The sequence below is a fragment of the Pleurodeles waltl genome, chromosome 4_1, assembly GCF_031143425.1.
Source record: "Pleurodeles waltl isolate 20211129_DDA chromosome 4_1, aPleWal1.hap1.20221129, whole genome shotgun sequence".
Classification (NCBI taxonomy): domain Eukaryota; kingdom Metazoa; phylum Chordata; class Amphibia; order Caudata; family Salamandridae; genus Pleurodeles; species Pleurodeles waltl.
In genome coordinates, this window is record NC_090442.1 from 517,477,808 (window position 1) to 517,492,360 (window position 14,553).

The 14,553-nt window shown below is 41.2% G+C and overlaps 1 protein-coding gene across 1 annotated transcript in view; it reads left to right on the plus strand.

Moving 5' to 3' along the window:
* ADAMTS20 (ADAM metallopeptidase with thrombospondin type 1 motif 20) overlaps nt 1–14,553 on the plus strand; it is a 1,292,194-nt gene that overhangs the window by 673,213 nt on the left and 604,428 nt on the right. Inside the window, exon 17 of the mRNA XM_069228834.1 lies at nt 12,789–12,909. Coding sequence (XP_069084935.1) covers nt 12,789–12,909 — 121 coding nt within the window. The remainder of the gene's footprint in view (nt 1–12,788; nt 12,910–14,553) is intronic.

Genomic DNA, 14,553 nt, shown 5'->3' on the forward strand with positions numbered 1-14,553 from the left:
TGTACTCCTCTCCACTCTTCCCTAATCTACTGTTTATCACTCTACTCTACCCCCACTCCACTCTCCAACACTACACTGTACACTATTACATTCAAAGCCACTCCATCTTATGACACTTTGATGTATGCCATTACACTGTAGGCCTTTCCACTCTACATTAATCCATTGTACGCTATTCCACTGCATGCAACTCCATTCTACAACACAACACTCTTTGCTATTCTTGTCTATGCTACTCCGCTGTACGCCACTTCAGTATACACCACTGTACAGTATGCTTTTCCTCTGTACGCCACTGCACATCGCACACCCTATTGTACAGCACTTCACTATATGCTACTCCACTCTACGGAAATCAACTGTACACTATTACACTGTACATCACTCCATTCTACAGCACTACACTCTATGCCACTCTTCTCTATTCCAATCCACTCTACTACACTGTACTCTATTCCACTGTACTGCACTCCACTCTTCGCTTTCCACCATATTCCACTCCACTTTACACCATTAGAGTGTCTGCCAGTTACACTCAATGCTATTCCACTTTACACCACTCTACTGTACACTACTCTACTATATGTCACTCTATTCTAGGCCTTTCTTCACTTGTCCACTCCACTCTACACTACTGCACTGTATGCCACTCCACTCTACAACACACTACCGTAGCCCACTCCAGTCTACGCTATTCCATTGTACACAACTATGCTGTACATCACTCCACTCTATGCCACTCTTCTCGACCCTACTCCTCTGTATGCCACTCCACTCTCCTATTCTACTCTACGCCGCTCCACTCTACCCCACTCCAGTGTATTCTATTTCACTGGATGCCATTCCAGTGTATGCAACTCCACTGTACTCCACTCTACGCCATTCCAATCTACCCTACTATATTCTGTCCTATTCCACTGTGTAACACTCCACTCTATGCCACTCTACTGTATTCTATTCCACAAAATGCCACTCCACTTTACGTATGTCACTACACTGTGCACCAGTAACAGTCAAAGTTATTCCAGTCTACACCACTCCAATGTGTCCTACTCCACTGTTTGGGCTAGGTGTAAAATGCATTTTGGCATGTACCAAAGGCAAATTGTGAGTCGGTAACTTGTTACCGACTTGCATTTTGCTTTTGCGATTCAGGAGTAGGAAAGGGCGTGTTTAGGGCATTCCTTCCTAATACCGAATTGCACTGGCATGTGTGAGTGTTTCATGACTGGAATGCGGTTGCAAAACATTCATAATTTACTGACTCTGTGAAGGAGACAGTAAGCCATTCGCAAACGAGGTGAGGTTCCCAAGGGACCCCTTCACCTTTGTGAATGGGAGCACCAACATTTTTTAAGAAGTGCATTGGACCACTGCCTCCTCTTAAAAAATGAAAAGGAGACGTTTCCTTTTTTGTTTCAAATGCATCAGATAAGTAATTTGTGTGTAATGTTTTGTGGTTCAAACAATATACAGGGATTACTCATCATCCATACTATATTCTGTTTGACACATTTGCAGTGCTCCCACGATTCAAACTGAGGATATTAACTTAATTTTTAGCCTCCAATTTCAAATTCCTTCACCATACAAAACGTTTTTAGCATTTTCAATTGAACATTTCTCCTTTATTTTTATCTACTTTAATAATCTGTTAATATTATTTTATTTTATTTAGTTAGATATAAGCAGTTGTGGACCCCTTAAGAAGTCTTTGCGGTCCCCTTAAGTATGCTTTGCAGACGCCCAAGGGTCCCAGTACCACAAGTTAAGAACCACTGCTCTATGCCACTCCACGTCACTGCACTCTACGTCACTGTACTTTACGCCACTCAACTGTTCACTATTCCACTCTACCACCCTTCACTTCATGCCACTCCATTCTTCACCACTCCACTTATGCTATTCTACTGTATGGCATTCCACTCTCCATCACTCCACTCTACAACACTTTACTCTGCTTTCCAACCTACACTATTTCACTCTGTGCCACTTCACTATACACCACTCCTCTGCACCACACTGTACAACACTCCATTCCTCCACTCCACACAACTACACTCTAAACTATTCCACTGTACGCCACTTCACTGTACAACATTCCACTCTGCTTCACTCCACTCTGCTGCACTGTACGAGGCCACAATCTATAACAGTACCCTTTTGGATACTCTTCTCTTCTCTACTGTACTGTACCACACTCCACTTAATAACAGTCCACACGATGACCGTAAACTCTAAGATTTCAAAAACATTTTATTAAAAATAAAAAATAAAACATTGAAATTCAATTGTTATAGTTGGGAAAACATTATTTATTCTTTCTATACAAACCAACCTTAGAATACACAAACATTAAAAATTCTTCAGGTATAGTTACACCTTGAATGTATAAGTTATGGACCACCTTTAAGTTTAGGTAACTGTATTTAAACAAAAGTAAAAGTGCATAAAATGTAAATTTCTAATCTTATACTTATACCTTCAATTTAAAATGTATGCAACATTTTCAATTTATTATAACTTGCGCACCTCCATACACAATGTATTCAATTTGCTAGCCACACTACATTACAAACTCTCACCTTTTTCATGCACTGCTTATACCCTTTTATATTATATTAGTTATATCATATGAAATAATAGTATTTATAATACTAATTGTGAAATCGCAAATCATAACTTTTATGAGAACACAGTGCATGCTAGATTGACGAGTGCAGTGATTACACCAGTGCTCTAGGCCGAAGGAGAGAGATCCTTACACTGCAACCTCTAGAGAAGATTGTTGGACGTTCACGTGAAGCCTCTGGCATGCCAGCTGGCTGACTACCAAAAGAAGAAGGTAGAGTTGTCCAAACTAGAGGTTGACAATAAACTCCACTCTACTGGAGTTCACCACCCGGCCAAATTCAGCTAACCACTATGTAACAGAGTTTTGTCTTGTGTAAGGCTCACCAACAATAAGTTGGGGAGCATAAGTGACAATTGGCGTCCCCTAGTATCACTTACGGGTGTTAGGAGGGCACCCTGTGAGATTTTCTCAATGCAGGAGATTGCATCTGTTCAAGTTGGTAAAGTTGCTGCTTGAGTAGAAAAGCTACTCTTGTGGCAGCAAAACCAACTCGCCGCCGTTTGCATTGATTTCTCAGCACAAAACAAGCACCCTCGGCACTAAGAATCACCACGGCTAGCACGAAATGCCGATTTCCTCCCATTGGAATAGCTCCACGGAATCTCCCAGCATTTTTATGTAACTCTGCAGAATTTTGCAGAGTGAAACTCTGGAAGTTCCCTCTACCCCTGGTCAATCCATTGTGACAGCTCATCCTATGCCATGCTCACCAGTACACCTTCACTTCGTAATCCCAAGTGCACAGTTCATCAGTTAATTCCATATGTCTGAGAGATCTTGACTGTGAATCTTTGAACCAATGTTTATCATACATTGCTGTCCCCATAGAAGAACTGAATATTCATTTGTATGGACTGATATTTGGGTCATAGAACTCCAGGAATGTGCCTGACCTTAGCTATAATTATGAAAAAGTCTATGTTTTCATTCGGTAGAGAACTCTGTAGACCCCCAAGTGGTTTTCTGTAAAATTAGTTATTGTGGGTATACAGTTTAAAGTTCTGTTGTGATTAAAATAATTCTATTTTACTAAAATATAGTAATTCTGGACATTACATTATTGTTTGAGGTGTGAGTGTGTATCCCAACACTTTCGACCTGAGACAACTTGGACTTCTCACCCTTGCTAACCATAGAATAATGTGCAGAAAGGTTTGATGCTGAGTTCAGAAAGCTATTGTTTCCAAACATTGAATTTAAAAATACTTTGGTATTATGTTGGAATAGATGAACAGGTGTCCCTGTAAGGAATGGCTACCCCATCTCAAATATTGTCCATATTGCTAGTTTCATGGGGTTCTCCATTGAGTTTCCCCAAGATTATATTGTTTGTTGCTGAAGTTCTTTTGTCCTTTCATTTTATTTTGTCTTCCTTATCTTTAGCCTATGGAACCTGCCGATTATTCACTCCTGGGTGTAAGGCTATATACTTTGACCACCTTATGAATATACCTGTAACCCACCATTACTGTTATCATTGTTATCATTACTGTGTTCTCATTGTGAACGCAGTTTTCTTAAAGGCAGGGTTAGTGCCTTGTATGCCTCCCCTGAACTATTATCCTTAATAAAAAAAAATTAAAAAAAGTGTTAGAAATGTTAGACTTGGGGTGGTCTTTTGCCAAACCTTTTGCATGCTATACCTCACTTTTGCTGATCTTTTTTTGTTGGCCTTATGACTCTGGCCTCATCACCACTGCTGACCAATGCTAAAGTGCATGTGCATGTGCTGACTCCCCTAAAATATGGTAACAGTGATGTATCCATAATTGGCATATTTAATTTACCTATAGGTCTCGTGTAGAGGGCACTATATGTGCCCAGGGCCTGTAAATTAAATGCTACTAGTGGGCCTGCAGCACTGATTGTGCCACCCACTAAAGTAGCTGTTTTATACAGGCCTGCCTCTGCAGCGCCTATGTGTGCAGTTGGACTGCCATGTCAAGTTGGCATTTAAAATCAAATGCCCAGCCTTAGCCTCCCCTTTAATTACACGTCACCCCTAAGATGGGCCCTACGTAACCCATAGGGCAGGGTGCTATGTAATTAAAAGGCAGGGCATATACTTTTAAGTTTTACATGTCCTGGTAGTGAAAGACTCTGAAATGTGTTTTTCACTTTTGTGAAGCCTACCCCTCTCATCGGACAACATTGGGGTGGGGGATTCATTATTACATTTAATAAAGTGTAATTCCTGATTGAGAAGGAGTAGACCTGTCATGTTTAGTACCTATGGAATTGTAATGATGACTCCTCTGTTCTGGAAAAGTCGGATTCACTATTACAATTTTGAAAATACCACTTTTAGAAAGTTGGCATTTTCTGTCTCTTAGCCCTGGGTACCTTCAGTCTGTCTCTAAACTTACGTCTGGGCTGAGGTGACAGCTGGTTTCCTGTATTCCAGTTAGACAGCCTTACAGAAAGTAAGGATAGGTGTGACTGAGTGGCCAACTGCATTGTGATGGGCAATCACAGGCAGAATGGGAGGGAGGAGTTCACGCTTGCAACTCAATAGGGAGTGGCCTGTCCCCACACAAAGGACTTCTTAACCCCCTGTAGTGAGTCTGGAGCCATGGAAGGAAGAGAGGACCTATGTGGACCTTAAAGACCCTTCTTTGAAGTCACCCCCACTACAAAGCCACAACTAGGTATAAGAACTGGATGTCTGACCTTACCAACTCAGTACACTTCTGGGCCTGTAAATAACTCTGCCAGGAAGGAGGACTGCTGTGCTGCTACAAGGACTGCTAATCATGACAGCTGCTCTGCAAGAACTGCTTTTCCACTGTGCTGCCCTGCTGCCTGCTGCCCTGCTGAAAGAGGACTGGACACATCTCACTTGAACCCAGAGTGACTCCAAGGGCTTGCTGAGTTGCCTCCTATTCTTCTGAAGTCGCGGGGACACAACCTCCAGCACGACCTGACAAGACCTGGACTTTGCTTGCTTCAAGTCTTGCTCTGCCAAGTGGTGGCAATCCAGTTTTAGGCTCTTGGAAGTGTGTATGCAGTGCTGCAGCTACCAAAATCCATGCACAACATTCTTGCACCAGTCAGAGCTGATGCATCTCCTTCGATGCTGACGCATCACCGTTTCAGGTGACATTGTATTGCCAGCTGCGCAGCTCAACTTCGACGCATCTCCTACATGTATGTGGTTCGGCACTGATGCATTACTGATTGTGCTGTTCGGAACTGGTGCATCTCCTACATTGCCTGGATCAATGAGAACACATCAACCCAGCTGTTCCTCGCATCCTGCCTCAAGACAGACGAAACCCAAAACCAAGGTACGGATTTCAATGGGCTAAGGCTCATCCCTGTACCTGACCTGTGCTCCATCGTGGTCGACCTGAATTTTCAGATTTATCCTGGTCTATTGCAACCAGTTAGCCCTGGTTGGTGCTTTATGTTTCTAAGCACTACAGTTTCATTTATTCTTTAAAAATTCATATTTCAACTTCTACTTTTTGAACTGTTGTCATTTTGGTCTTGTTTGTTTCATATACTAAGCTCTATTTTTATTACCAGGTGTGGTATATTATTTTTATGTGGTGTTTTTAGTGTTTTAAGTGTTGCACAAATACTTTACACATTGCCTCCTAAAGTTAAGCCGGCCTGCTCTGTACAGAGCCACAAGAGGGTGAGCATAAATTAATTAATTTATAGTGTATAACTTATTTACCCTGTCTAGAATTGTGGTCCCTACTTGGACACATACCTTTGCCAACTAAAGATCCAATTTCTGGCGTCCAGTGCCCCCCCCCCCAACTCTCACTGTGGTCTGAAAATTCAGCACTAGTCACAGTGGACATAGAAAACAGACAACAGTTACTGCTTTTGTCATTGTCTTCAAAAACCCTCTCTGTGCTCCCTTTGGTAAAATGTAATTTTGTCTTTTAATTCCGAATTACTTAGCAAATTATGACAAGATTTTTTTACCTCCTGAACCGGTGATGCCACATCATGCCTGGTTGTTTCATTCAGTTAGCTGTATTTAATCAACATTCTTTAGAATAATTTATCATCTGACTGCTATCTCTAGCTTGGTATTCACTAGTTAAAGATTTGTCATAATGACAACAGCCTGCAGACTCTCATAAACCTGGTTCTACTCTTGAGATCCAGGACCTTTCTAAGATCAAACAATGAGATTTAAATGGACGGTTTCCTGCACACATGTTTATTGCATACATAACTGTAGTAATTAAGAATAAATCCACTATTTGTTGAATAATATTCAACACATTAGATGTGACTTATAAATTTGTTATAAAATGACTTTGTTTAATTAGTAGAAACTGTTGCATTAAATTAAAAATATTGTTCCAGTTTAGTGGTCAAGTTTGAAACAAAGTGCTTGGGGCTACATGTACGAGTGTGAGGAACAGTGATTTCCTAATTGCAATTTTGTGCAAATTGCAATTAGGTAATCACTACTACTCTCTCAAGTTTCATGAGTGATTCCTAGTGGGTCATAAATAGACCTACCTCAGGAATATTAATGGGGTAGGTCACAATTTATGACCCATTTGGAATCACAGCCATCCCAGAGATGGTGGCCTGCTGGGGTCAGCAGACCAATATGTCCGTGATTGCTTTTACATAAAGCATTTTTTTTAAACGCAGCCCGTTTTCCTTAAAGGATGCCTTTAAAAGGAAAAAAGAAAGTGGGACCACTGCCTGCTCTTAAAAAATATTTTTCCATCCATTCTCAAAGGGTGAGGTTCCCTTGGGGGAACCCTCCCATTTGCAAATGGGTTACTACCAACTTTCAAATGGCTGTAAACTGAAATTGTTTTATGACCGCATTTCGGTCACAAAACATTCATATATACCTTACCGATTCGTATTAGGAAGGGATGCCCTTAACACACCCCTTCCAAATACCAAACCACAAATCCCAAATTACAATTCCGTAACAAGCTACTGAATCACTACTGAATCTGTATGTTGTGTGTTGCATCATGTGTGATGTAGGGGGACACATAAAGCAAAGGTACAGTGTGTTTGTGTGTGTATGTGTGTGTGTGGGTGTGTGTGTGTGTGAGACTTACCTGTATTCCACAGCCACTGCCATTGTCTGATGTCTGTTGGGTCCCGCAATGTCCTCCCTCTGTCAGCAAACTGTGCCAGTACACCGCCTGCAGGACTGTAACATTTGGGTGGAACACTGTCGACGACGGTCTTCTCGGGTCCGCTGCTACAGCGGTTTGGCAGTAACACCCACCAGAATCTAAATCAGACCCAATTTGAGATTAACAGATGTGTGTTGTGATTATTCGTTGAGGACTCTTCTTCGCACACTGCACATAAAATGTCTTGCAGATGCAGACTGGTTGTTTTACAGAGCTATTCTTTGCATGGTGCTTATGCTCTAATGCAATGTATTTGTCACCATGACAGATCAGCTTCTCTTCAGACTCACTGGCCTGATCCTTTAAAGGTCACAATTATGAGTTTCTCAGAATCTCCGGTCGAGCTGGTAAAACGAGTTATCAGCACCATCCCAATGCCAAGATTTGTGGAAAATCTTTGGACCTGTACATATTATACATGGGCACCAACTCTCTGGAGGAAAATATGTAAGAGATTAAGAAATTACTTGAGGAATCAAACCTCAGTAATTCCTTATTTTGCAGGGTCATCTAAGAGTACAGATCCGAAAAGTTCCACAGTTCACTAGGTAACAGTAACAGAAACTCTAGTAGTATTAAATTAACTCTCTTACATCCCAGGCATCCATAATGATGTCCAGGCTGTCACAAATCGTTGTAAACTATTGTTTACAAAATCAGTTAACTCCAGTGTACTTTGTCTATAACATACTGGAAGATATGCAACTTAAATTTATTTTCAAACTCGTACTTATTGTAGCATTTGCTCATTGTCAGTTATTTTGTGACTCTTCAAAATAATTACCTAGAATGAACATGGGTTACTATTAAATATTACAGTATCAATTATGTAATAGGAGCATTTCCACTCTGTTCGCCCCCTTGTCCGAATCATAACATTTGAGATATACCTATCTCACAGACTGAAAAAAAAACAAAGAAATGCTAGGAACTTTGCCCTCCCACCCCTTCACACTGGGAGTAATTAAGGCGTACTTACCCAGCATTCTGTCTGCTCTTTTTTCTGTCCCTAGACAGGATGTTGTGGGCAAGGGATGAAGGTTGCTCCTGCAAGGCTGGAGCTCCTCTTGGGATGCAGCGGCGTTGCTGGCTGGCATTCCAACCTGGCAGGCGGTGTCAGCTCACTGAATTCCCATCACCCTGCCTGCAGGCCTTGTGGGGAGTTGTGTGGTGCTCGAGCTCGAAATAATCGTATATAGTATTGAGAATGTTATGAGATGCATGGTGCTCCCTGAATTAGCACAACACATTGATTTGCATTCACTTTGTAAACTGATTAAAGTAAAATATTAGGTAAAGGCTTTGAAATTGCAATTCACAAATACTAAAGTGCACAGTAAAAAGTCCATTTAGGTCTTCTAACAGCTGCGTTGAGGACTTTAAGCCGGGGAACCCGACCTAAGAAATTTCTATGAGTTGAACCTCAAAACAATACACAGATACAAAAAGAAGTGCACACATTATGAAATGTTTTAGTAAATACACAAGCAAAAATATAAGCAAATACTGAAATTTTAATTTCTATCAGAAGATAGGAGATTTTCAAAATGTAATTTTATTTCTGAAAGGTGAAGTGATCTGCAGGGCTTCAGCATATTATTTTGTCTTTTTACTCCAAATGCATGCTCTCTTTTTGTCGGTGTTTACTACTTCACGTGGGGCAACTAATTGGCCATACTAGATAACTTTTTCTGTGCTTGCACAAATCACAATAAGGATACCAACTTAATGTTTATCCTCCAGTGTCAAGTTCCTTCACAGAGAGGGTTTTAAAATGTTCTATTTTGACTTTTTATGTGTATGTACCTCCTGATTCGGCTAATGTTATTTCATTTTCTAAACAGTTGCAGACCACCTGGTTGTGGACCCCTAGGGGTGCACAGATCACAGGTTTAGAACCACTGCTGTAGATAACTATTTACTTTTTACTAAACACATAATTTCACATGGCAGTGCTACATAAAATTATGATTCAAACTATTTGATCCGGCGGTCCAGATTATAATTCCTACGTGACCCTGAATTTTTCGAATTATTCTTGAAATATTTGAAGTTTATGTAAATAATTCTTTAGATAAGAATCCTCAGATTTCCAAGTTATCAGCTTCTCTTCTTCCCCTTCCATCGGCTTCCAAAAGAATAATAAAAATAATTTGTTGCTGGTCTAATACGCCTAGTTTAGAGTGTAGTTCACAGCCAGTCGATGTAACTGGAAGACATTTCTTGGTTTTCCTTGTTTTGAACTGCATTCTATTTTTAAATAGGTGCCTACGAATCTCGATTTAATCTTGTTTGTAGCTTCCAGTCCCCAACTGACCCTACAGTCAGAACCGTGCTTCTGTTCCTTGAAATCCCCTTGTTGCATTTTGATTGCATCTCCGCACTGCTTCCAGTCACCCTTTTCTAGACTCCACCAGAACTGGGTCCCCATTTCCCCAAGCCTCCAGAAACGTACTCTAAATATTTGCCTTTTCTCCCTGTGATCTCTCTATTTGACAGAGCCTGCGTCTTCATTATTCACTACCTTACCTTACTTTTCATCAACTCTGTTCATATTAGGGACCTCTAGTGTTCTAGACCAGGTGACCGCAAATGTCTAGTAGTGTAGCCTACAGTACTGAGTCCTTAGTATGGTTCATTTTTGTCACATACTCTAGTCCTCCTACCTGCCTTGTGTAATGGGCTTTCGTGTTCCTTGGTGCTCGTTGAGCAGCACTCAAGTCGTAGACATGCATCTCTGTTTCCGCACTGCAATCTAGCCTTCTTGCAGCTTGTCTTATTTCTAGTTTAGCTCTTCTTACTTCAGTTTATATAATGTGTGGTCCTCGCATGTGTTTTCCTACTTCCCTTTTCATCAGTATGCAACACGTATTTTTCTATTTTTCGTTTGTTCAAGGGTTCGTTCTTGATTATTCAGGATGCAATCTCCACCTCTTTCTGTGTCAAGAGCAGAATACCCATAAGGAGTATCCTTCTTTTGCAGCACCTAGAGCACTTACACCTCGTTTAGTTAGCCACCTTTCTTTGGTCTTCTAACTGAAACCTGCACAAAAATTATGACACTTTGGGATACGGTTTGACTCCGGGCCGTGTTTTATTCGGCCTCGTCACATTACGGTGCTCCTCCAAACTGAAACTGATTATTTTACACTCTGAATCAGAACTCATCCCTCCTCTAGACCCACAGCCCACTCCTCTAGTATCAGCCCTGGGGGGTGGAGCCAGAGTCAGGTCCACACCCTCACTAGAATGCACGCCTAACCTTCTGCCAAGCATCTCAGGGATGCATAATTGAGTATTTCATGTGTACAGATAGACAGCGACTGAACTATTCTTTTGATTCTGTAAATATCCATTTCAGTAAGGAAACAATGAGGTACTAGTCATTTGCTATAAGTCAAATACCCTGATGGCATTGTGCATGAAGGCTCCTGATTTAAGCCTGCATCATTGCCTGTGATCATCACCCATTCCTGCTACCTATAGGCTTTGTTAACAGAGACCCTACAATTCACCAGTGCCTTATGAGAGTCAATGAAGACAGATGTGTTGCTGAACAAGAGTTGTTAATGACTTCTATGCTGCACCACGTCTTTGCCCACAATCATTGATGTTACCAGTTGACAGCATAGTCCTCTTTCTGTGTTGGTGTCTGGGTGCAATGGCACCTGCGCGTGGGAAAGTTACTAGTTCAAAAAATGGGTTCTGTCTCGTTTTGTCAAAGTTGCTTGTGACACCCCAGTTATCTTTAGAATAGCACAAGTGATTGTTGCACTCTTCCCCATCCTGATGCCTACGTTCATGGCTATGTGACTCACAAACAGCTACAGATTTAGCTTTGTTTGTGCCACATATCAATCAATCAATCAATCAATCAATCAGAGGATTTATAAAGTGCACTACTCACCCTTTAGGGTCTCAAGGCGCTGGGGGGGGGAGCTACTGGTCGTAAAGCCATGTCTTGAGGCGTTTCCTGAACGTCAAGAGGTCTTGGGTCTCGTGAAGGTGGAGCGGTAGGGAGTTCCAGGTCTTGGCGGCTAGGTGAGAGGAGGATCTTCCTCCGGCGGTGGTGCGGCGGATGCAGGGGACGAAGGCGAGGGCGGGGCTGGCAGAGCGAAGATTGTGGGTGGGAGTGTGGAAGATGAGTCTGTCGTTGAGGTAGGCTGGACCTGTGTTGTGGAGGGCTTTGTGTGCGTGGGTGAGGAGTTTGAAGGTGATCCTCTTTGATACTGGTAGCCAGTGTAGGCCTCTGAGGTGGCGGGAGATGTGGTTGCGGCGTGGGACGTCAAGAATGAGGCGAGCGGATGCGTACTGGATTCTTTGCAGCTTTGCTTGGAGTTTGGTTATTGTTCCTGCATATAGGGCATTTCCATAGTCCAATTGGCTGCTGACCAGGGCGTGGGTGACAGTTTTCCTGGTTTCGACGGGAATCCACTTGAAGATTTTGCGGAGCACATATGGTGTACTGCCAGGTGCCTACTGCGACAGATGTCAAAGACTTGGGTGTGCAGTTGGGCAGTTTACTCATACCGCCTAATACTTTGTTTAGCAGGTAGTTGTTCAGAAGAGAATCAGCAGTGAAGGAGCACATATTTACCACTACATTAGTAGCGAGTGAAGGATCACTCTAATTTGTTTACATAATTGTGATAAATAGAACGATGCAAACTTGCTGAAGAATGTGTAAACTGATTGCTTTAAAAAGTTACATAATATGATCGCTTATATCTCACATGGACTTGGTGTACAACTCAGAAGGGCATCTGACTAATGGCCTCTGTTTTCCTTCACTGCTTATACAGTGTCTCACATCTACTCCTCGCTCCCTTCTCTCTAATTGCTGAGCTGAGCAAGGAAAGAGCAGTGTGTTAGACTAATTATATTTATTGATTGCGTTGTTATCATATTTCATACTGAAAAAACATTTCAGTAGGGGAATGCAATGTAGAATCAAACGTTACCCAAAGAAAAGCAGAAATGTATGCAACTAAATTAATTCATCATTCTCTCTCTTGCAGCAAGCTGGGTGTGATCATGTACTGAATTCCAAAGCGAGGCGTGATAAGTGTGGAGTCTGTGGGGGTGATAATTCTTCCTGCAAAACTCTGGCAGGCACTTTTAATGATGCCCCGCAATATGGTAAGTTTTATCAATTGATATACAAATATGTGGAAACATCGACCGCACTGAAGCAGGCAAGAGTGTTTTTGAGGGACGTGCACAATTACTGCTTGACGTCACTTCACCATTTTGGAATTATACGTTCCTATGTCTTTTGACAAATATATATATTCATGTATCTCTGCCAGGTGACTTCAATTGAAAACTGAGCACTATTAAGCCCCTCTCTATATGAAGCTGTAGAATATAAAGAATGAAAGAGCACATTGGTATGATTTATCTTTTTGTGAGCTCTAGATTTCTCCATCAAATACAAATGAGATAAGCACACGCATTTTCTATTTTTTTTAAGACTAATTGAAGCTGTCATTTCTCATATAAATAATTGATGTTTAATGAGTAACTCTTGAATAAGGTAAACGGTTATTTTTTTTTCCAAAATAATACTATTTCAAAGAAACGAGGTGAACCATTGTTCTATCTATGGGTTGTGAATGCGAGCAGAGTGGAATTGCCAAGGTGATTACCACTCTTACTTTTCCTGTCTGAGCAGTAAACTGGAATAAACATGTTAATTAGCAACCCTTACACATTGCAATTTCACCACGGTCGAGAAATGGGCGCTCTAGGTATGGGAAGGCATCTGTATGAGATCCCCGGTCACTGGTAGTGGTCACCGAGCTCTATGACCCTTTCCCACATGGGGAGTTGGGATTTATGGCCACATTTAAAGAAGGTCGTCTCTTAATACTCTTATTCTAGCTCTGCCATCTCCAGGTACCATGTATGTGCAGTGAAGAAGAATGTATTGCTTTTACTCAGCAGGCATGAGGTTTTTTTTTTTTTTTCACCATTTCACTGGAAACATCCTGGTGCAACACTAATTTTCTCAATTGTTCGGTCTTACTTTTTTAACAGCAGTCCAGCCAACCCACTACCACAGTGATACTCAAAGTACACCCGAGGGGCCGCATGAGGCCCTCCTGACCGCTACATGCGTCTCTCTGGGTCAACAGTAGCACTGGGCTGTTGTTTTCTCGACTGAGCACTAACATTGAGAAAGAAGTTCAATAAACAGGCAATCTTTTATTTAAAGTATAATTGCGTTACAGAAAGGTATAACTAGGTTATCCTGCACTGCTTAACTTTAGAAACACCTTTGTAAAGACATCTTGCAGGAAAAGTGTAAAACTATGATACGATCTTTTCAGAATTCATTAAGAGTATTTCATTAAAATGCAGAAAAGTTTCAATTTAGTACATCACATTGTGTCATTGCATTGAGAAGTATTTTTATGAAGTGAAAGTTTTCTGTTTCCACATTTTTTTCTGTTGCTGTTATAATTCCCACATTGTAGGCAGCTATTCATAATTTTCATAGTGCAAAAGCAGATGCTATGATTAAATTAATAGAGTTATGTATTTATATTCCATGTTCATACTTTAAAAAAATATATATTTATCGTATTTCCAATATAACAATACAGCACAAAAAACACAAGAGAGGGATAGAGGAGTGGCCCGGTTACAAAAGTGGCGGTATCAGTCATAGTGGTAACATGGCTACAACACGAGGGGTAAACTCACAGCTGCAGTACAATTGCGCAAAGACACAAGTATTCATGACAGCTATTCAAAGCTATGAAGAGGAACATCTTTTAG